The sequence below is a fragment of the Hirundo rustica genome, chromosome 2 (assembly GCF_015227805.2).
Source record: "Hirundo rustica isolate bHirRus1 chromosome 2, bHirRus1.pri.v3, whole genome shotgun sequence".
Lineage (NCBI taxonomy): Eukaryota > Metazoa > Chordata > Aves > Passeriformes > Hirundinidae > Hirundo > Hirundo rustica.
The window spans coordinates 88,688,207-88,712,306 of NC_053451.1; the positions used below are offsets into that span (position 1 = coordinate 88,688,207).

Genomic DNA, 24,100 nt, shown 5'->3' on the forward strand with positions numbered 1-24,100 from the left:
TGTGCAACTTCGTGTCACCTACATCAACATCTACATGTGTGTCCCCAAGCTGGGGTCCAGCTGCATGCCTGAGCCTTGGCTGTGTGCTGGAATGAGAGAAACCCATCAGTCTGGGAGGCAGTGCAGTATCCTGAGGAGCGGGAAGCAGCGGGATGTCACCAGCAGCAGTGTGTGCACAACTGGGCAACCAGAGCTGCAGGAACATGTCTACCCCATATGACAATAAGATGCAGTATGAAAGAACCTGGGTGTGCCAGCAGTCATCATGCAGAGCAGCTCTCACGTGGAGGTGTTGAGCTAGGGGTGGTGGAAACAGCAGAGGAGGAGAGGAGCCTAAGCTGCAGGGAGGCTGATTGTGTGGCATCCTTCTGTAGCTGATCTGCTCCCAGCATGTGTTGTAATAAATAGCATGAGGAGAACAGTCTCCCAGCCTCCCTCTGCTCTCACGATCCCACTTGCAGCAGGAGAGCTGGACTATGCAAAGCCTCACTCAGCCCCACTCACTATCCTGTCCTTCGTTACTTATCACCCTAGCTTGAGCCTCCCTCAGGGATTCTTTCAACCAAGGAGAGAAGGTTTCCCTAGAGTATGATGGGGCACATGGCTAACACTTCACGCTATAAAGGAGGTCAAAATCACTCCCATTTTCCACACAGAGAACGGGAGTGGAAGCAGGAAATGAGATGCCTCAAGGCTATGGGATGAATCAGTAGTAGAACAAAATGAAAATTCAGAACTTCCGGTCTCTTTACTCATCTCCTTGAATACTGTTGATGATTAAGCTCATAAAAAGTTAGTGCAGTTATGACCTCTGCATCTCTGGTCAGTGATTAGGGCCCTGCACATTAGAAGCGGAAAATTATAGAACAAAGACAATTTCAAAGAACTTGAAAAAAAATAGAGGGCAAGGAATTTCTTTTGTGGCTACAACATAAATGTTGGGTTCCCATTACTCCCACAGTGTCTCTTCCAGTAAGGAAGGAAGTTTGTCTAGTTGGGTCCACTGAGAGTTGAAATTGGCACAAGCCACAGCCACAACCAAGAGGTAATGCTATGGTCACACTTCCTGCCCTCCACTTAGTTTCTGACCCCTCCACTTCCCTTTTGTTAACACAACTGCTCAAGGAGGCACGTGATGAACCAGCCCAGGGAACTGATCAATAGTAACATTAAAAGTTATTTTCCTTTTGTGGGCTAGATTTGCTACAAGTCCTGGCTCACTACACAGCTGTAGGGATATTCATACCCACACAAGGGATGAGGTGCCATTCAACAGGAATAAATGGCCAGAGAAAGGGAGGCTCAGGACCTCCCTTTCAGGGATGCTGAAACTGCTCAGAGAGCTACATCTCCTCTGTTCCCTTCACTGCTATGAGCACCGTGAGCAGGAATGGGTGCAATTGTGTCTGAGAATGATGGAAAGCAGCATACAGGCCCCAGCTTTCTCCTGCTTTGTTCCCAAACAGATGGAGTGGACTAAGATTTTTTGATGCTTCTACTGAAGTTTGTCATTAGAAACACCATGTGTGCTCTGTGGGGTGATGATCCACAGGGGTGAAAATGCCTTTCCTTGCATCTAATCTTCATTATGATTTTTGATGGCTGTCTCACTCCGTCTCCTTTAGGACTGCTAGTTTCACTATGAGGAAGAGTTAAAACAGACCACTCATCTTCTTTCCAGTGGTTTTAGGTTTGGTCTTTTAACCTTTAGACTTTCAAATTAGGTAAGTACAGTGAGCTGGTGAAGAGCATGAACATGTGAAGAGTGGTTTTGGCCACAGCTGAAGAGGCTTCTTCCTCAAGAAAGCAAGCCTTTCATCCCTCCATTTGAGTAGGAAGGAAAATGAAGGTGAGGCGTTGTGGTGCTTCACCCTGGGAGCTAGCAGGAAGCTCTCTTGTGGCATTTACTGCTTTATGGAAACTATTTTTTCCCTAAAGTTAGGGGATGCCTTACTTTTCAAGAATTCACAGTCTTGTTCCTAGCACTTTAGCAGTTTTAGTGTAATGCTAAAACACACCAGAGAACTGAACTCACTGTAATAAAACAAAAGCTCAAAGCAGAGAGGAGACACTGTGGTGGAGCCACATCAGAGGTATGGCAAAATGATGGGTGGTGGTGAAAATGTGTATTTGGGCTCACATCCTCACCTCTAAAATACCTGGGCCATACTTTTCAGAGACACAAGGAAGGTGTTACATACTGGGTTTGGAAAACTCACCGTTCAGAGTTTGGACCTGAAAATCTTTCAGCATCCAGAAACACACAGCAACAGTCTCTGAAGTAGTATTAACATTACAGGAGGGGATTCTGGAGTTGTAATAGACATGTTCCAAGACATGTCATATTCATACTCAACAACAGTGAAGAAAGGAAGGATCAGGAGGGGACTAGAAATATGGACATCACTATGATGCTGCATGGGGAACCCAGCATGAATATGATATGGAAATTTGTTTACCCATCTTAAAAAGGAAGGCATTAGAAGTACAAATGGCTCAATAAAGGGCAAATGTGGAGTAAGTTCCATTCATGGCATCACTAAAAGGAACAGAATTTGCTAGCTGGAAAAAACTGAGGGGAAAACCAGAAGTCTATAAAAAATGAACATAATGAAGAAAACTAATAGGAAATGATTGGCATCTCTTCCAAAACAAGAACCAGCAGGGTTGGTTTTTTTCTTCAATCTAGCAAAAGGTGGTCTCCACATAACATACTAGCTCAGCTTTGGAACTCCCTGCCAGAGGACACTGTAAGAGCCAGAAGCACGTATGAATCCACAAAGCAAACAGCTGATCTAAGGGAAGGAAAAAATCAACATAATCAAAAATATTAAGTGCAGTGACACCAAATGCTGCTAAAGACCTCCCTGAGCTGTAGAGAGCTGGTAAACTAAGCCAGGGAAGTATTACTGGATGGTAAAGTATCCCTGAGATCTTCTCTCAGTGTTTACTACTGGTTACATCTGGAGATGGACGCCAGGACAGACATGCAATGGATCTGACCTACCAAGGCTTCTCTTACACATGAAAAGGCTGAGTTCAATAAGCCATGTAATGCAAACCAGGCCGATGATAATAAATCTTTGTGGAAATCCACTTTTCAAAACCTACTGCATCTCTAGACTTGACCTTACTCCTGTGCACGCACTCAGGCAGATGCAGCACTCAATCAGTTCAAAATTGTTTGCCTTCCCCTGACTATAAGTTCCTATACAGAGAAAAAAGTTTCCTGGTCTAGGCTGGAGTTTCCTCTCTTTGTACTTGCACTTAAAGTGAAAATGAAGTACGCCATTAAACTGTTATGGTAATTTATCCTTACACTTTCTGCTCAACAGGTTTGCTTTGTTTCAAAAGTATGTTTCTGTGATACTTATAGCTATGTATATGTAATTTTGTGGTTAAATTAGAAGAGAGAGGAAAACCCTGGTTCCCACAGGAAACACAACTCGACCTCTTGCAAGCAGGTAACATTTTTGCCGTATCAGTGTGATAAAGAACTTCAATGAGATACAAATCCCGCCAAGGTTTACACCTGTGTGTAACTGCTTGATGTGTCTTGCTCAAGTGAGATTAATGAGATTTTTTTCACGATTCAAATTCTGCTGGAGGATTCTTCTGAGTGGGAAAGGGGCCTGAGACAGTAAACGAGGTATTAAAAGACGAGAGATGGGTCTGGTTCTGTGGGCCAGGATCTCTCTCTCTCTCCGCAGACATCTTTTCATGGAACACGAATGTTTTTCCTCTGGGCCTGGGGTCTCGCGGCAGGGCGGAACGGTGACATTTTGCTGATCGTCTCACCGGGGATGGGAAGAGAAAAGATCCCCACCCCACGGTGAACACCAGCCGCGACAGACCCACACGGACCGCGCAGTCCGGCAGAGGCGCGGCGGGGGCTGCAGGGCCCGGTGCTCGCCCCGGCCGCGGGGCAGCGGCAGCGCGGGCCGGTCCCTGCAGCGGCGGTGGGGCGGCCGCACGGCCCCGCCGCGGACACGCGTGGGGCTCCGGCCGGCGGGGCCCAGCGCCGGTGGCGGCGGGGAAGGGCCGCCCCGTGGGGCTATTGTTGGGCGGCGCGGCGGGCAGGCCGGTTCTCTCCCCGCCCGCCCGCGCTGGCTCCCTCCCTCTCTCTTTCTCTCTCGCCCCGCGAGTTTACCCAGCAGTGCTCTGGTGCGGGCGCGTTTCCGCCGGTTTTTCCTGTTGGAGAAGGGAAGGGGGAGCTGTTCTCTCTCTCTCTCTCTCTCTCTCTCCGCTCGCAATATATTTTCTCCTCCTCTTTCTCCTCCTCCTCCTTCTCCTCCCCGGCTATCTTTGTCTGGCTCGCAGCACCCCGCTCCAGCCCGCGCCCCTGCCCCGCCGCCGCCGGGACGCGCAGCCCCTGCCCGCCGGTGCCCGGCGCCGTTTGATGCGAGGGCAGCGCCGCGGGAAGGGCTGGGAGGCGGCGGGGGCTCCGCCGCGGCGCTGGGCGTGAGCCGCCCCCCCATGCGAGAGCGGGGCCGCGGCTGCCGCTGCCGGCTCCCGGCGTGAACGCCGCCGGCCGGGCCGAGCCGAGCCGAGCCGTGCCATGCCCGGGTGCGGGGCGCATCGTGAGGCTGCCAGAGGCTGCCGGCACCGGCGCCGCTCCTGCCGCCGCCGCCGCGACATGGTGTGAGCCCGCTGCCGCCGGGGACGCGCGGGCACCCACCGACTCACCCGCTCACCCACCGACCGGCCGGCCGGGATCCTCGGGGGATCCAGCCCCGCACTGCAGCGCGGGGAGACGGACGAGGGACAAACCGCAGCACCCCTTCTTCCTCCTTCCCTTCCTTCACCTCCTACTCCTCCCACCATCCATCTATCTATCCATCATTCCCCCCGCCAACCCCTCCCAATGCTGAAGAGTTTCAACCCGGCGGGGCTGGAGTGAAGAAGGGAAGGGCGGAAGGGAGGAGAGGAGCGGAGCTCCGCGCAATTACAGCTGCTCCAGGGAGGGGGGGAGCGGCCTCGCTATTATTTAACAGAGAAGAAAAAAATATTTAAAGGAAAAAAAAAAGAAGAGACGGGAAAATGGCGAACGATTCTCCTGCAAAAAGTCTGGTGGATATCGACCTTTCCTCCCTGCGGGTGAGTGCCGGGGGCCGGGGCGGGGGCCCCCCGGGGCCGGCGCGCCCCTTGCCGGGGCTGCGGGGCCGGTGGGGTGGGAGCGGCCGGGCCCGGGGCCGGTGCCGGGGCGCGGGGGGCCGCGGCCGCTTAGGGGGAGCCCTCCCGCGGGGGCGGGCGGGGGGACCGCGGCCCTGGGCTGCTTTTCCTTTGTTTGCATGTATTGGCATGTGCGTGGAAAAACAGGGCGCAACAGCTGCACGCCGCCAGCAGCCGGGTTCGCTGGCTGGGCTCTGCCAGCAGCCATCGCCTGAACAAAAATGTAACCCCGCTTCTCTTCTCCCCTTTCCCCCCCCCCCCGCCCCCTCTGCCCCTTCATCCCCCTAGGACCCCGCTGGGATTTTTGAACTGGTGGAAGTGGTTGGCAATGGCACGTACGGGCAAGTCTACAAGGTTTGTGTCAGAATTTCTTCTCCTTTTATTGTTGCCGATTTTCCAGAGGGTACCCGGTGCCTGCGGCGGGCTGAGCACACGGCTGAAGGCGAGCCACCCGCATTGGCAACCGGAACAGTGAGGGGTGGTAGAAGTGTTGCCCTTGTCATTGTTGCTGGCCTTGTCAAGTTTGTCAGCCTCCTGTCTTCTGGTTTTTCGGATGGGTGCAAATTCCTCTCCCAAGCAGCCATCCTGCAATGATGAAATACGCCTTTATTGTCCTTATTTTTCTCTGTGTTCCCTCCAGAGAAATGACCAAACCGTGTGGACGCTGTCAGTCTGGCTGGGTTATACAAGCACGTCCACACGCTTATTCAGCTTTGCTGCTGGAAATCCTTATGGAAGTTGCTGCAGCTGCAGTGACTTTAGACAAAGACATTGGCCTTAATTAAAATTGTCACCCGGTTTCCTTGTTGGAAAACCTTCAGAGTGTTGAAGCTATGCAGTTGGGGGCAAGTGCATCTGATGGGCTGTGCAGAGATGAGGGGTGCAGAGTGACAATAATAGGTGACCAAAACTGAGACGCTTATTTTGTGAAAATCAGAATTCCCAGAATAACCTGTTTGACGAGTGTATGACTTTAAAAAATAGAAATCAGAGAATGCCCATGTGGGTGTGAAACTAGCCTACTTTCTTCTTTTTTTCTTTTTTTTTTTTTTTCCCGTTTAGTGTGCAGTCAGTGGAACAAACAAATTTTGAGCTTGCATGACTTTGCAGTGAGTGCTAGCTACCAGGATGACTAATTATTCACACAGACTTAATACTTGGCTAAAGATTGAAGGCTCTAGCCTTAAACTGTAGAAATCTAAGATGCATTTTGAGAGACAAGGAGAGAGGTGAAGGTGCTTAGCTGCTTGATTGTTTTTTTGGTTGCTTTTTTGTTGTTGTTTTGTTTTGTTTTTCTTTTTGCTTATAAACAAGGGAGTGTAATTGGTGAGTTTCCCTGATGGCAAGATACTGGTGCTTGCAGCTCCAGTAACTAAATAAAGCGCTTTGGTGCCTCTTCTGCAAATGAAACACATGTCAGTTTGTTTTGAGGGCGTGAACCTCAGCCTTCCTGATGGAGAATTAGTCTGCCTGCGCAGTGTATTAGTTGCATTTTAAGACTTGAGCTGGAATAGCCGGGCTGCTGCTGTTGGTATAAAGCTGAAAAAAAGAATGTGGCTCAAAACTCCACAGAAGAGGGGGAAGAAGAGTAAAAAGCTGCACTTTGACACAACCTCGACCATTTAATTTTTTTCTGCCCTTTGAAAGGACACAATTTTTTCTCTAATCATTTGCTCCCAGAGCTTGCATCATCTGAACTCTTATTAAAAAAAAAAAAAAAAATAGGGTGTGAATGTGTGACTTGAAACTCTCCTGTTAATTATTGCAATTCATTGCATTGTTTCTCGGTGTACTTGTTAACACTTTTGAGTTAATGAGCGAAGTTCTCCTTAGTTTGACAGTCTTGACAATAGAAAATTTAAATTTTGTTTTCTTTAGGTAAGGTAGAGTATTCTCACAGAATAGGTAGCATTAAAAGTGAAACTGAGCCACATGCATTTATTGTCTTGGAAGAGTTGAATGAACACCTGACATCTAAGGGCATCACTGTCACTGTGATAACAGGGAGCAGCAGGTATTCTCCTTTCTTGCTATAGGGCCTCCTAGACAGTAATGGATTGACAGGTGTTTAAGTTTGGGTTGGCACTGCTTCTTCTTAGACATTTGCCCACATTTGTGTACATACATTGATAATGTGGACATCTAGCAGGGCTGTAGGTATAGAAATAATTCCAAACCAAAAAACTTTCTTGCTGCAATAAATATCTTTCTTTTAAAACTAATGAAGTTAACTATGTAAAAAAAAAAAAAAAAGAAGTTGTTGCAGTAGTATTTAACTTCCCTTGGTCAGTCTTTTTTGCTAGGAAAGATGCTCCAGGAACACCCAGGGATGAGACTGTATGTTCATGTTTTGAGGGCTTTCATAGGAACTGCATAACCGAGGGGAAAACGTGTTTACGCCGCGTTTGCTTGTTGCCTTCCGCTTTCCTCCTACCCAGCGGCCACTTCTGGAAATCCCTCTTCCTGCATGGGTTTATTTCCCTCCTGAGCGGTCTGTCATCCCAGGGGACTGGGGGGTGGGGGGTAGGTTGCTTTTGAGGAGCCGAGCTCCGAGATGTAGTTTGATGTACTTCCACATTCGTGTAGAGGCATCAGCGATGATGTCACCCGGGAGCGGGATTGGCTGGCTACCTGCCACTGCGGGGAGGACACGGAGGGAGCGAGAGGCCGTGACGTTATCTCTTTGTCTAGCTCATACACCCGCCGATGATGCCGAAGGTCATTTGCCTGCCTGGGCAGTCAGCCTTCCAGCAGCCGTGGGAAGGGGACCGTGCCAACCTGTTGAAAAGCAGAAAATAGTCCTGCTTTTCTCCCCTTTGCCTAAGCTGAGCTAGCTGGAAATAGCTCAGCTGTGTGGCTAGCGATATTTCTGTGGCCAGTTCTACCGTAGCCTTTTATTTATATGTAGGTGTATAGATGTTTATACATGTATGAAATGTGAGGGCAGCCCTCGGATGTTTGGCGCCTAAATGCAAGTGGAGTTACTCCTGCATTTTATGCATTGAATGAGTTGGCTTAGGTGGAGTGTTACTGTGGGCCTGGGACCTTGGTAGTGAGGTGGTAAAAATACCAAGTTTTATGTTGCTGCGCTTGAATTGGGGTAATGGCTTTAAGCTGAGAGTAGGTTTAGGTTAGATATTGGGAAGAAATCCTTTACTGTGGGGGTGGTGAGGCACAGGGAGAAGTTGCCCAGGGAACTTGTGGGTACCCCATCCCTGCAAGTGTTCAAGGCCAGGTTGGATGGGGCTTTGAACAACTCACGGAAAGTGTGTGGCATGGGGTTGGAACTAGATGGTCTTTAAGATCACTTCCAACCCAAACAGTTCTGTGATTCTATCATTGTGAATTCTACAGAGTTTATATTATTTTCATCTTCCTAACCTTGCTTACACCTCTCCTGTGTTAAGAAGCCTTGTGTGTCAAGAGCAGCTTGTTACACAGTGGTGAGTTAATGGGGAGAAAAAAAAAAATCCCCAGCCTTGGGTGGGTAAAAGAAAGGGGTGTTTTGGGAAACCTTTGCCCAGCACAGAGGAGGGGGCAGCAGGGATTGGCTCATTTGTCCGGGGACCGAGCAGAGCTTCTCTGTTGCTGCTCGGAAATCCAGGGGAACGAGAGGTGTGTTCCCTTTCGTAGTTGGTTCGAATCCCGAGAACGGTGGCGTTGAAGTTGCACCACTTGGATTAGAGAGAAAGCAAAGGGTTAAACGCTGCCAAGTACGGCCGGCAGCGTTCCCTCCGAGCCCAGGCGGGAAGGACCGGCCGCAGAACCCCCTGGCTCGGTCGTTCTAACGCTTTTAAGGAGTCCCAGGCCAGTGCTGGCGTTAGGAGGGAGAAATTTCCCTCGGGTAGGTCGGTATCAGCTGGCGGGAGCCGGGCGGCGTGTGCGGGCCGGTCCGGGCCGCGCCCGTGCCCGCGGCGGGCGGGGAGCCCCGGGCCGCCCCCCGCGCCCGCTGCCAGCGCCGCTGCGGCCCCGCCGGGCAGGGCGCGGCACCGGCATCGGCACCGGCATCGGCACCGGCACCGGCACGGACCGTGCTGCTGTTGGCCGGAATGGTGCTCTCCGTGCCTGCCGCCGCCTTCTGCTGCGCTTGGAGTGGCGCACGGATGTGCTGCCCCTCTCCTTCCCTCTTGAGTCAGCCCGCTCTCGCCGCCGTGTAGCTGGGACTTGTAGCCAGCTCACCGAGTGATCGGCTGCCTTAAGGGCTTTTTTTGATCTTTTGCAAGTAGTGCGAGAAGCATTTTTAGCATTGCTGCGGTTAGATTTTAGTTTTTCACATCCAGCAGTAAGCTTAATTTGAAGTTTGGCTTGCATCAAATGAGAACACGCCTGAAGTTTGTCTCAGGATAAGGTCTGAACTGGGTGTCTGCTTCCCTTCTGGTTTTTTTTTTTTTTAATTGCAAAAATTACCTGTGACCTAAAGACAATTGGTTAATACTTTGGAAATTTTAAAATCTCTGTCATCTGATCATTCTTAGAGGCATAAAACTTTGTACTGTTGCTATTGAGACTGAACTATGATAGCTTGCTCAGTCACTTTCTCTTTTGTTGTGTATGTGTCTGTTGTTAAAGACATCTAACGCTTTAACCATTGTGAGCGTGCTGTTACATCTCTCAGACATCGTGATCCTCTTGCAGCAGCAATGACTTGCGTGGAAGGATGTATTTGTGGGAGTTCTGAGGCATAACAGGAGTGCACCAGAAAGATGAGAATTAGGGATGATACTCCTAATTTTCCTCAGCGCAGACTGGAGTGACTTTCTACGAGTCTTGTAATAGTTAATTCGTAGTGAAGGCTTCTTTTGTTGATCTATGTTGCAGCCTTCCAAAACTGCATGTAAATGATGTGTATTGTCTAACTGCTGGCTCGTAAAAGGAAGTGATGTAAGATGTGATCGTTTAAATGCTGATTTGAAAGTAAATTAAAACTTGGCTAAATGTTTTCCCACGCTAAGGGTACCCTATTTTTGTCTTAATGGACTTTCTGTGTTACAAGGTGACTGTGTTTGGGGGGTAGGAAGATAGGACAGTTCTTGGTATTCTCTAGTAACTCAGTTAAGGGTGTTTTTTCCACTCTCTCTCCCCTTTGTTTCTCTCACTGCTAAAGGGACATCATTGTGGATTCAAATGATTTTGTTAAACATGAATACAATTCCAGTCTTATCACTATAAAGACAAACTGTACTGGGGATCAGTGAGGTCACTGGCTGTCAGGAACTGGTCCAGACCAGCTCTCTTAAGTATGAATTGCACTTCTTCCCTTACTCCTGATTTTTTGTGGATTGTGTTGCAAAGTGAGACCTTGCTGTTTTAGAAATCGTGAAGGACCAGGAAGTGGCTGGAATATTGGCATTTTTTTGGGTCCTTCACCTAGGTGTTTACTCTTCTAGCCTCCCCTAAACTGGCTGAACTTTTGACCAGTTCTCCATCACCCAAATCCTTCTTAATTAAATATACAAAAGCTAGGCAGGTGGCCAGTAGGGATTACTGATATTTATTTTTATTAAAAAAAAAAAAAGGAAGGGAAAAAAAAAAGAGAAAAAGCAATGTGCCAGTTGTGGGTAACCACATGTCCCTCTTGTTTTCCCTCCCCCATTCCCATCTGTCTGTTTGCAAAATGTGGGGGTTTTGTGAGCTCCTGGGGCAGGAACTCCTTATTCTGAACTAATTAGAAGAGGACCCAGCACTCTGGGACTTGAATGTGTGCAGGGCTTCGAGGTGATGGATGTAACACGATCCAGCCCAGAGTTTTGTGCTGACTCCTGGAAATTTTTTTTTTTTCAGCTTTCTCTAGGAAGATATTTTAACTGTTTAAAATATCTGGTGGATAAAGTTTCAGTTGAAATCACCTGGTACTTGCTCTTTGCTTTTTGCATGTGTGGGCTCTCTCCCCCTTGGCAATGGTAGGGGTAGTTTCCCTGGGTTTGTATGGGTGGATGGTTTTTCCCATCAAGGTCTCTTCTTCTTGCACCAGGCATAAGGAAGATGAGATTTATCTGTAAGGCCTGGAGTACGGGTTTTAGTCATTTTAGGATAGTGAAGAAAGGAGAAAACCAGGAATGTACACTTTCCATTCCTAATTTTTTTTCTCTCTGAGCAATGTCATGTAATTTGGTGACATGTTGTCAACTTCCAAGGACCAGAACCCTGGCTTGATAGTGTGCAGAAATCCTTTTTTGGTCTCTGTGATGATGGCAGGTGTGCACCTCCCACCCAAGGGAATGATGTAGAGGAATGTCCCCAAAGGCAATGCAGCCCTGTAAGAGGTACTCACCCTTTGCATTTCCTTGCCTTCAGCATATACATTTTTTAGTATAAATTTTTGGACTAGAATGCTAGCTAACTTTTCTTATGTGGTCTAGCATGTGTTTGTATATACACATTATGTTCTAGTCTCTTTTCAAGTGGTACTTGTTGTTGCAAGAGCGATTTTAGCCCAGTACTTGTATACTTACCTTCCTGAGATCTGTTTTCTGTGGAGAAAAGTGGTATTTTGGTTTTTTCCATTGTCTTGCACAATGTGAGCTTGACTATAGTCAAAGTTACAGTAAGATCCTTATCTGCATTGTTACTTTAGGTATCAGCCCACAGAAAGTGATGGAAAGAATTCAGCTTGCTTGAAGGAGAGGTGGATTTGGGAGGGGATCTCATAGCTTTGCACAAGAGTTCTCTTATCAAATACTTTATGTTTGTAACATTAGGTGTCCCTGATTATTTCTCAGGTTAGCGCAGGCTCAAGAAACGATACTGTTGGCTCTAAAATCAGACAACTATGGGAAGGAGGAGGAAAATGCCCACAGTTGTGCATACCTCTTGGGAACCTTGAGGCAGCTTTGATTGTAGAGGGCTTGGGGATTTTGACATTGCATCTCAATATTATTTCCAAAGTGTATTTTCTGCTTTGGATGCATTGTGAAACACTTTCACAGAGGCACAAAAAATATGACACTAATGACAAGCTGTGGAGTACTGCTGAATGGCCAGTGCGCTGTTGTGAACTCATGATACCTCCACCTAAGCCTCATTCCTGGTCCCTGTCATGTCCTGAGCAAGGCTTGATGTGTCTCCTCCAAGGCAGCTGTGGGGCCCTGTAGTCCTAACTCGTGTGGTATCTATTTCGGCATTAGAAAAAAGGACAGAGCAGCTTTTTGAAAGAGAAGCAAATACTGACTGCAGACTTGATAGAATTGCAGCAAAGCACTCCCCTGCTCTCTCAGACTTTGCTGTCCTGCAGCAGAGTGAAATCTGCTATTCTGAGTGTAATGTGTAATTACAATTTGACCTTAGTGGTGTTGGTTTTAATTTGCTGCTTATTGGGAAATCTGTGAAAAGAAGCACTAAAGAAGGATGAAATCACAGACACTGGGGAGTGGAGATGCTCAGCCTTTTAGAGGATTTGCCTTTTTGAGGCACATAAGGATCAGATAGAGATATGGATGGAGTAGGCTTCTCTCCACTTAGACATCGGTGCAACTAAGCCCTGACTCTAATGCCTTCTGCAGCTCAGCTGTGTGGGCATGAAATGTGTTGTCATCTCCAGAAGGTTCTTCTATGGCCTCCTGCTTGACCTTGTATCATAGTTGCAAGTGGAGGATGAAATCTATGGGAAGATTTGGAGTTAGGAAGAGATAGTAGCACAGTTCAGAGAGAAGCATTCTACTGAAGGTGAATTTACTAAGGAAATCAGAAGGTGAAGAAGGAGAATATGGCTTAAATGTCGAGTATGAATTATAGGACTGTTCTTAGTTCTGGGGAAGAAAAAGTAGCATGGAATCAGGGAAGTGCTTAATATAAGAAAAAGTAAGGGACACTTTAGTTGTTAATAGAAACATATTAGCATATATAATTTATATTAAAAATGCATACATTATGAAAGAGATTAGCTTTTAGCCATGGCAGCACCCTAGTCAGCTAGGCTTAGGGTTTATGTACACCAGGGGAATGTTTATTGACACAGGTTTTTGTGCTGATTTCAGCATGGCCCAGGCTAGGGAGACCTCCCTTAGCCTGCCTAGCTGTATTGTGACCATGTGCCAGAATAAAGGATGCCTTTTGGGAGAGATTGCTTCACACTCCTGCCAAAATGCTCCTTTCCCACCAGAACCGCGCCTCCCTGGGTTGCTCTGGCACTGTGGCTGTCATTATCACTGTACAAATAGGACACTGCAGGTGCCAGCATGTCTTGATTGGCCTGTCTAGCAATAAAACAGCTAACATGGTAAAACTCCTAACATGGATGCAGTTATACTGGTATTGTGGGGCTTATCTAGCATGTCTCTGTCACCTCCCTTTGGAGCTGTCCCGTGGTGCATTGATAACAGTTGCTCCCCGGGCAGGGATTGCAGTGACTCATGGCTTTATGCCTGTGGCTGAAGGAGCCACATGAGCCCTAGCCACTCTCCTCCTGGAGCAAGGTAGCACTATCCCTGGAGAAGGTCTGCTACGGGCTGTGGTCAGGATATGGCTGCTGGGGCTGTTGGTGGTGTGCCACAGATGTTTGTCTGCTTCCTCTCCTGCTCCTGTGTGCCTTGAGCACCCTGATAGCTCCCTGGCTCTGGGGCTGCTGGCAAGGTCCACTTGCTTACTGCTCTTCTCACCATCCTGGCTGAGAAAGTCCTAAAAGATCCCTCTGAGCACTGTAGATTTGCAGCTTTGGAGGTGTGGTGCTGCTCCACTCTGTACCTGCTTATGAAGATTTTCCCTCTAGTGCCACTCGGCACATGGAAATGCGGGTCCACGCGTCCATCTGTGACATCCTTCTGCTTCTTCTTTGACTACTCACTCGGTAATGTCTTATCCCCCAAAATGGCTTTTCCTTTCAGTTTGTCTGTCCATGCAGTTCCCTTTAGTTTCACTGGATATTTTAGGACTTTGAAAATTGTGTGAGTTTTATGTGTAAATATTTGGGTTGCCATCTTCTAATGTTGTACCAGTCTGTGGTATGGACTTGTTGGCTGTAGTTCCTGCACCTGGAAGCTTCGCCAGAGGACAGAGGTGAAATGGGAAAGTGTTACTTAGGTAGGTAAAAGAATGGCAGCAGCTCAAAATAATTGGTTGCATCAAATCTATTTTATTAACTTCCTGTGGACTACCAAGTCAATAGTTTACTCTTGCTGGTTTACCTCAAAGCTGATGCACTCTGGGGCTGGCACTGTTAAAAATTACTTGAAGTCTTAAAAATACGACAATTTCAGTCAAGCTCTGGCAGTTTCAAGAGCTTCTTCCCAGGACTGAGAGAGAGTAGCTGTAGGGAATAACAGTGGGCAAGAGTTCATGATTCTAACTTCAACTCTAAGCTGAAAACAAAACTGTCTCAAAACTTGCTCTCTAGACTTTGAACTGTAATGGTATTGGGTTGTCTTGTGTTCAAATGCAGAAAAGAAAAGCTTAATGTTTGTGGGTCTTTATGTGTTATCATGAAGTATTCTATGCCCTGCTTGGGCTTATGTATCTTAGAATCAGGGACCCCCAATATTATTTTGGTTCATTATTTTTCTTTATTTTTGTGAATCCTAAAGGAAAAACAGTAGAAAACTGTAAAAGAAGCAGAGCTATACCCATCTTACAAGTCTGTTGCCAAGAAGGAACACGTATAACTTTATAAACTGTTACAGATGGGGTACAGAAAGAAAATCAAAATGCTGGTGAACCGTTAGCTGTAGTCCACTACCATGAGTGACTGCAATAATCAGAGTAATTCTTGGGGGAACTGGTGCAGCAGAGTTTGCAAATAATGAGGTATTTGCTGACTGGAAGCCTTAATTAAATGTTTTGTGCTTCTTAAAAAAATGATAGTGCTGTGTATCTCTAGTTATGTTATGGTGGCCTGATGGGTGAAAAATGCATTTTGTAGTGAGAGCTACTTTTACATGCAGATGCTTGTTTTTGTGCAGTGGGCTTGGATGGTACTTTTAAAGGTGCTTAAGTATGTGGGCTGCTTACTGTCCTTTTGTTGTCTGGTCTGAACTGTGTGCTCTTGGACTCAGTGGAGAGAAATAGGACAGAGGAATGGCCTCTGGAGATAACTACCATAGGATGAGATAAATTCCTCTTTACCTGGGTCTTTGTCTCTTAGGTAAAATTGGAACTTTTGATAAATATCTCACTTTTATGTTTTTTGAACATCTGAGATTGGACAGGTTGACCCCACTCTGTACCATGCATGTAGCAGCTCTTGCAGTCCGTATTCTTTGTGGGATATACAGTAGGAGTGAAGATGCCTTTGGAAGAGAATATACGAAAGTGAGTGATATGTAACACCCCATGTTTTACATCATGGAAGGAAAACATCCATTTTCTCAAAAAAACCCTCATAAGTAAATGTTTTTGCATGTACCAAGAGGTGAATATGCTTGCTCTCTGTTAGGATTCGCTGCACTCTTATATGAAGTATGGGAACTTATATGAAACAGTTTTTTTCAATCAGATCCCTCAGAAGTTTTGCAGAAATAAATCTGTCAGTGTGAAAAGCAGTCAGTGCCTTGTGTCTCCTCTCTGTGCTTCAGCAGTAAACACTGGGGTCTTTCCTGTTCAGGTAGGTTATGTGTCTATAGAGAATGCATTTAATCTAGGTTACTGTTTGTCAGGTGAGAATTATGAAGGTACTTTAACTTTTTGATGATGTTGATAAGGGTTGTAATTAAGTGCCTGACGTTCATACTGTTTTTTTCAAATGTGTGTTTCTCTGTAAGTTATCCTTTCCCATCAAACCTGTTTGGTTTTTTTTTTTTTAATTTATTTTCCCCACCTGTGTTGTATTGTTTCTTCCTCTCTGTAAGTTCAGCTAGTAGAATTTAGTCTGGTTGTGAATCTTGTGTTTAAATCTCAACCTGTTGTAAATCCAAGTATTTTTCTTTAATTAATGCTTGGATTTTTTTTGAGACAATATCTTGATTATTCCTTCAGTAGCTGCAGCGGACATTCCTGAAGTACTTGAAGTTTCAGATTCCGCAGTATTTGTTAAACCGAACTTTCAGTTGCATGGTAATCTCCCGTATAAATGCAGAAGGAAGTGGAACTCTCATGTGCTTCTCTGATACTCACATTATCCACTATGCTTTACTTCAGGGTGAGAAGGTGGGAGGGAATTATGGTGGGGAACTGATGTATTTCCAGGCACACAGGAAATATGTGACAGAGGTACAATCTAAACCTCTGAAGACAGAGTAGTTATGTGCTCTAATCAAAAGAGATCCCTTCTTTTGCCATGGAACTGGCTGGGAGTAGTTTTCTTGCTTACCCATGCCAGAGAGAGGGAGGACTTTGCATGTGGTCTCTTAAAACCTGCCCAGAGAAAGGGTCTAAATGTCCTCGGGTGACTGGATGGGTGGATCTCATAGAGCGAATTTCATGGTACCCCTGCTTGTTTTACTTGTATTTGTGGTGGAATTATGTGCTGGCCTGCAGTTGGTGAGGTTTCTACTTAACTGTCCTTTGCAGAAAGGCCTGAACTGAATTCCTCACATTTAACTGTATTGCTGTCTGTAACACAGGTGAGGAAGGTATTAGATTATTTTACCATGACTAAACAGCAGCTTTAATACCTTTAAAATTGGTATATTGACATTTATGAGCAGATATCACATTACAGTGATAGCTTCAGGGGCCTTCTGCTGCATATGAGAGACTTGGTTGCTTTAGAAAGCAAATAAATAAAATTTTAAAGGTACCTTAACGTAGCTAAGCATGTTATATTGAAAATGCAGGGTGATGCTATATGCTTAGATTATCCTGTCAACCACTGCTATTTCAGCAAATGAGGTTAATGATGTACTGTCACAAGAGAAGGAACAAAAGGTGCATCATTGAGAACTACGGGGGAGTCTGGGATATGAGAGCTTGTCCTGGGGTCTGTTTGGTGTAGTCCCTGTGCTGCAGAGTTGGGATTTGGCAGAGCTGGCATGACTCCAGGCTCCCTTAACTTGTCGCCTTTGCCTGTGTTGGTCTTGTGGGGGAAGAAAGAATGTCAGCCTATTAATAGTGACAGCACAGGCTTTCTCATCTTCATCTCTTAAAAATCACTGGAATGCTTTGAATAACAAATAAATGAAAAATCTGTTCTTTTGTTTTGTTTTGCTTTTAATCCAAGCGTTGTGAAGGGTGTACTTTGCTCGTCTTTTCCCCCGTGTGGAACACACTGAAATTCTCTGATCTGACTTGTCCTTGGGGACTGTGGAGAACGCTCTGTGCAGCCTCCCCCTGTGTGTTTTCACCAAGAGTTAGGTTCTGGGGCGATGACAAGTGAGTGTGGAGAAAATGTTTCAAGTCATGTGAAAGTAATGTTACTTGCTAAATAACTTGAGTGTTAAAAGAAGGAATGGGGAAAGCTTTTCTTAGCCTTTTTGTAATCTTATGTGGCAAGGAATGAAAATCTTTAATACTGACCTAATTTTTTTTGTATTTAAGATCAAAGAGCCCTTGTGAATGAGTTGCTTGTCTTGTCTGTCAGTGGCTTTATGGTCTTCTGAATGGCTTGAGGCACTAAAATCAGTTCTGAGTAGTGCTACCTTTCCTTAGGTTTCATCTAAGGTAGTAGAAGAGTGCTCTAGTTTCTTCTTCAGGAATAAAGTTGTATTCGTTATTGAGAAGACTTCTTTTGGGTTAATTGCTGAGTTTGGAGTTGCCTCCTCATGGATCAAGTGTTGTGGCGGTGCTTCTGCTGGGCTTTGGGAAAGGATGAGAGATGGGCAGTGAAACCACTGTCACCGATGCTGCCACTTTGTTCACTGATCAAGTCCTTGCTGTGATCAGGCCTGGCTTCGGAGTGTCCTCATCTGCTGCTGCTCTGCCCCTCTAAGCTCTTGGTGAACAGAATGTGTAGTCGGTGCGTGCTGGTGGTGTAAGAAAGCGTGTTTTGTATACATATGCTATGGTTGCGCTGGGCTGTATGGGAAAGAGGGAGGTTTTATTTTGTGCTCCCCATCAGAAGGATTTCAGAAAGGATTGCAGAAAGGAGAAGGGAGGGTTAGGCAGATAGATGGAGTACCTTGGGTGATATCTGGTTGCTTTATTCCTGCGGGGAAAGGGATCCTGCTGGCTTATGCAATTCAGAGCTGTGCGGAAAGTGCTGGGTCTTGGAGATACCTGGGGTTGCTGGAGAATTTCTTGACCTGGTGGCGCCATAATGTGGATTTTATTCTTTCTCTGTAACTCAGATAGGACAAGATGGGAAAAAGAAATGTGAACAGCATTTCAGATCTATAAAGATGACATCAAAGTAGTTTGTAAATTCTTGTGAGTTTGGGAACAAATCCATTAGACTTGAGTATTAAAGTGCTTTGTTACTGCTAAAATCTGTTCACCCCATAGGATTCCCATGCTTAGGAAAAGAGGAGATTCTTCTTAAGGGAAGAATCCCAAACCCTCTTCTTTCTTCTTTAAGAATTCTTTTTGTGGGTGCCACTGTCTCAGCTTTTGGCTGTTGTGAAATGGCAGATGTAGATGAAAACCCACTGAAGAGGGTGTGGGTGGTACGGTACCTCTGGGTAGTTGTGGTAGTTGTGTCTGCTGGGCCCTGACTGCTCGTGGATCTTTGTCAGTGGTGGTGGATGCTGCTGACTTGGCAGCTTGGAGATGGCGCTCATTTGTGGGAGTGAGAAGTGCCCAATAAATGGGTAATATCACAAAGCCGCTTGCGTTGCTGAAATTTACCAAAACCTTTTTGTCAAGGTTAGCTGAAAAGTTTGGGTTGTGTTTTTCTTGCAGGTGCTCTTGGTTTAAAGCTTGATTAATTGCGTGTCAGTTACCGTATGTGTTATGTTAATAACCAAGAGTGTAAAAGACTAGATTTTTTTCAGTAAACATTTCACCTAGTAAAATTTTTGTAGCTTGTCCATCTTCAGAGGCCATTCCTTTTTCTCCTGTGCAGATTGTGCACCCAGCAGCAGTACAGAGTGTTTCTCAGAGAGATGTGTTAGATTTTTGAGATGCTGCTCGTTCCAAAATGTGGACAGGGTTGTCCCAAAGATGCTCAGTTCCGAGTTTCTTTGCAAGGCAGAGATTGAGTTTGCCTCTGCTGTGCTGGATTTTGTGGGTTTCTTTTAATAGTGACTACGGACAGCTTTGAAAGATGACAAAAACAACGTGCTGAAATGACTAGGGACTTGCGTCTGAATCACAGCCGTCAGCAAAACCACCTCGTTTCGGGAACGGTTCTGCGTGACGGCAGAAAGTCTTGTGAGCACCCCAGCTAAACTTCTCTTCAGCAAATACGGGATTTCGTGGTTTGAATGTTTTGAGGGAAATGTTTTTAAAATCTTTGCTGTCTTAAGCCAGTAGGAATACATACCTTAACAGAAACCTGTATGCTCATAATTTGAGAGATGTAAATATCATTTGAGAGATAAAAGAAGTGTGGTGGAATAAGAGCATGATAGAAGCCATCCCCCCTGGTGCAGAGTTGAGGTGTATATTGGTTTAGCTTACTTTTTTTCTGTAAAGCTAGAAGTACTTTGACTCTCCAGGAACAGTCCCTGTCTGCTGAAGTCAAAGGAACTAAACTGAGTGTCAGCCTGGCTCTGGAGCTTGTGGTTAGAGCTGTGTGGGCAAAGGCTGGCACATTTTTGGTTTGAGACAATGTTCATTTGTCAGACTTGAGAGAAAGAAGTATACTTTCTAGAAATAACACTTTTTGCAAGTGCCTCAGGTCCTTAACTTCTTTGACTTATTTTTAAATCTTTTCTTGTATAATGAATTTTGTAATTTTGCCCTTTTTCTTAACAGTGGCAGGTTTCTCTCCCTTTGTGTGGTTTGTTTTTTTTTGGCCTTGCTGTCTTCCTTCATACACATCTGATGTGGGTGAATTCTTCCTGCTAGTCTCCCTTCCTCTAAACTCATCATCTTTTGCATTTCTTCCTCTAGGCTTTTTTTTTTTTTTTCCCCTAAAAGTAACTAACAAATAGAATATGGTTAAATCCACATGACCTCTGGTATATTGGCTGTAGTTCTGCCAGGATGAATGAGGTACATTTGTTTTTACATTAATGTGTTGCTCCATGTGCATTCTGTACCTTCTTTAGGTGGTGTTTTTTTTTTTTTTTTTTTTTTTTTTTTTTTTTTTTTTTTTTTTTTCCACTTTTTACCCTGGCTTTCTGAAGAAATGAAGCTTTGTCCATTTCATTCTGTCTTCAACACTTTTCCAACCTCAGGGCTGACTTCAGCTGTGTTTTGATTTGGGTTAGGGGTCTGAAATCCTTACAAGTTTCATGAAAAAATAGATGACTAGGTAGACGGGAGTGACAAAATCTGTTTACTTTTCTCCTCCCTCTTCTTCTTAGTTAACCCCCCTCATTATTAGTCATTGGGAAGCTTCAGGTTACCCTTGTTTGCAGATCTGTCTTCTGCTCCAGTGGGGTATTTTTTCTCTTTCACAGAAAAAGGGTGGTACCATTTTCTGAAGTTCGGGTTTTCCCCATCAGTCAGAGGAGCTCTGAGGTGGGTGGGTGGGGGGGATGCTCTCTCTCAGGACTTCTGTCTCCACTGGGATTGAGGATGTGAGATTTGGATATGCTCACTGAAGTGCCTTGAAAGTCCTTGTCTAGACAAAGCATGCTGGCCTTGACACATGCTGAGTTGGTGTGGTTTAAAGCCTCGGGTACTTAGTGTGTGCTAACCTCGGGAGGTAAATCCTGGGCTAGACGAGCCCCCTGAGGAGGTGGTGGACAAGGTGGAGATTTCTTTGCATTTGCTGTGACTTCAGCTGGTGCCTGCATGCAAAACTAGTAGTAAACAGTCATAAACCCTGGATGCTTTTTCTTGTCAGCTCCTGTCTGAATAGGGGCTTTTTCATGACACACGCTTGTTTGCTCATGTTTCTCTTTTAAGGAAAGCAGTTAAACTAGGCAATAACCACCAGTAATTCAGTGCTCTGTTAAGCATGTAATAAACCAAGCCCCAGATCTCTCGGTCTGGAGCCATTAGAGACTGCCACCCTTTGTTTCTCTCTTGGTGGAGAGGAGGGGAGAAATGGGGCACGACCGGCTTTTGGTGTGGGAAGCACAAAAGGGCACCAAACAGGGAGAGGTGTGATGGTGCAGTGCTCCCAGGACAGGCACCACCATCCTGCCTGGAGAGTGCAGGGTCAAACCCCAGCCTTTGCTCTCTGCCTGAGATGGCAAAACATTGTGAGGTCAGCTTCAAATTTGTTCAAAAAGGAGTTGCAGCCCCTTGTGATTGGTGCCAATTCAAGTACGGGTCCCAGCTCATCCTTCTGATGCAGTCACCTCTCCTTGACTACAAGGCTTGCTATCATATTCTGACCTTTGTTTAATCCAAGAGCAGCCCACCTGTTGGCTAGCCTGTAGCTGATTCTATTCTACTCTGCTTGCATAGTGATTGCTAAAATACAGCCTTCTACTAAGGGATCAAATAGACTTGGTTAGAATTTTGTTTTGTTTTTAATAAAACTACTCCATGCAAGTGTTGGTACAGAGTAGAAACAAGGCAAAGTCTTTAACCAGTGTGTGGATACATATTTAGGACATGTGTATTATAGAGTTCTTTTACAGTTTACTGTAAAAAACAAGATTGAGGTGCCATCTTAACTCTGAACTGCCCCTTTAAGCCTAAAACACAGCCTCTGAAAATCAGTTTGCTCTTTAACAAAGAGAATGGCTTCATACTCTTTCTCTCTATGATCCTGCAAAAAGCATTTCCAGAGGGTACCTTTCTTACACTTATGCAGAACAAATTTTAGCAAAGCATTTCACTTTCTTCTCTCTTCAGATTTATGAAAATGAACTCCATCATGACTTTTCAAAGTGTGGGTTTAAGCAGAAACTCTCAAGGCATTTCAGTGCTGGTTCTGATGCAGCTGTTAGTTTAAGAAATCTCTTTTTAAACTGGAGGTGGCTGTTAATTTTATTCAGGAGTGAAAAATGCAGTGTTGAGCTGGATAAACTGTACTTTAACTGATACTTATTTTGAGATTGGGTGTGGCAGGTAAAAAGTCACTCTGTCAGAAATATAGAAGAAGAAAGACTGGTTTAAATTTTGTTACAACAAATTTTTAACAACCTTCTCTAAAATTTTCTCTTTCTGCAATGTAAGTTATCAGCACTGCCATCCGGGAGAGCACCCTTGACATCCTGCTTTGACTTCTTTATTGCAACACTTCTGCCTTTTCAAAATGTATTGCGAATCTTAGATGCTTAGCGCAGTTCACTGTAGGACATGTAATGTGCATTAACTTTTGTTTCTTGGTCCTCTAGGTGTTAGGAGGTGCCTATGTAAATGTTGAATGGCAGTATATAAGACAGTAGGTGCTAGGCAACTGTTAAAGAGGAAGTGGGGGAATCGAGGGAGGAGAGCTGTTTGTCTCTGTGGGTCTGCTTTCATTAGCTTGACTTGAAGCTTCCACGTGGACCGTCACCACATCCTGTCTCTGGCTCTGTGGGTTAGCCCATGCAATTGTCCCCATGAGACTGTGTGGGCATCATGGCCTTAAGAAATGGTCCATTTAATTTGTCTAGATGATAATAGCTTTTGATGGGGGAAGCTTTAAATGTGGAGTTACTGCTTATGGAGCCTGGAGCTTAGTCACAGCTTTCCTTGCTGGTTGTGCTTCTCTTCTGCAGATGTGTTTGTGGTGATCCACTCCATGCACAGGAGTGATGCTCTCCCCTTGGGAATTCACTCCTTTGCTTTGATTCAGACTCTGCTGCCCAGGAACTGCTTTTCCTGTCCTTCCTGGGTGGATGGAAGAGCAGGGACACACAGCAGGCTTATTATACTCAGTTTCCCAGCCTGCCAGGTTTACCAGATGAAGTAAAATTAGTTAGCCGTTCAGAGTTTTTTCACCTCATAGATGAATTGGGATGTGTCTAGTGGTGTCTATGGGCTTGTGCCATGCAATGAGCCGTGGAGGATGAAGAAACTGCTCTAGGTCTTGTCTCCAGCCTTCCACACGCTGATTGCCCCTGTATCCTGGATTCAGTCTTTCAGGTGCTGGATAGTAATGCAGTGGTTTCTTGGGTAGCAGCAGGCAACAAATTGTAAAGATCAAAACTCTCTCAGTTGGACATCTACTTTTGAATGTACTCATATAGCCTTAGTTTTGAATGTACTCACATAGCCTTTTCCTCCCCCCCGCAAGAAAACCATAATTGCATCTATTTTTTAAGATTTCCTCCTCTCTGTGCCCCCCCACCCCAATCCCAGTCTTCCCTTGATCTCCAAGGAGGTGACAGTTGTGGAAGGATTGAGTCAAGTCTGGTTTTTTAGGTATTAGGAGGTACTTAGAGCAGTTTCTGCTGAGACCACCATCTGGACAAAGATTCATGTACTGAGGAGCTGCAGTGGTTCCAGGGGGAGACTGTTATGGGATGTGTGTGATACCAGCAGGCTGAAAACACACGAAGGGAAGATACAGGCTGCTCTATGGTTACTTTAGGACACTGTTTCTTGAAGTTTTTACTGGATGAAAAAAGGAAGTAGTCATTGCAGGTGGGCTTGGTGCTGACCTCTGTAATGTACTGGGTAGGCAAAGGACTCTAATCATTGTTAACTGCTCCTATGTGGCAAATTCACTAATAATATAGGTTCTCAAGTACTTGGGAATCACTTCTTCCTTCCAGTGATCTCATCCTGTACCCATCCCATACAGGAATTGCTGAAAGAAGCTTAGGTTCTTGGGAAGGGTTTAAATTGCAGCGTATTTTCAACTTGACCCCTTGTAGTGTTTGGCTGTTGCCCTCGGACAAGGATCTTGTTAGTCCTGCTCTGCTGAATTTAACTGGCTGTGTGTCATGCTCTCTGTGCTGGAATTGATTGAAGATTAGAGCCGCGTGGACGCGCCACACATGTCCCACTCTGGGGGCATTGTGCTGGTGGGGCTTCACATTTAGGCACCAGAAGGATTAAAGGGCATGCTTTGGAAAGATACTACTTCATCTTGCTGATAAGCAGCACTGAGCACACAGGAAGGAGAGGGGGT

The 24,100-nt window shown here is 45.6% G+C and overlaps 1 protein-coding gene across 9 annotated transcripts in view; it reads left to right on the forward strand.

The window, feature by feature from the left end:
• The first annotated feature begins 4,166 nt into the window (after positions 1-4,166).
• The window catches only part of MAP4K4 (mitogen-activated protein kinase kinase kinase kinase 4), a 161,843-nt gene continuing 141,909 nt past the window's right edge, over positions 4,167-24,100 (forward strand). For 4 of the 9 annotated variants that reach the window (XM_058419364.1, XM_058419366.1, XM_058419363.1 and 1 more), the window contains exons 1-2: positions 4,169-5,097; positions 5,461-5,526. In XM_058419364.1, coding sequence (XP_058275347.1) covers positions 5,041-5,097; positions 5,461-5,526 — 123 coding nt within the window. In that variant the 5' untranslated portion in view covers positions 4,169-5,040. Of the gene's footprint in view, positions 5,098-5,460; positions 5,527-24,100 lie in introns of all 9 variants that reach the window. The other 5 variants (XM_058419360.1, XM_058419365.1, XM_058419362.1 and 2 more) reach the window with 3 other exon arrangements.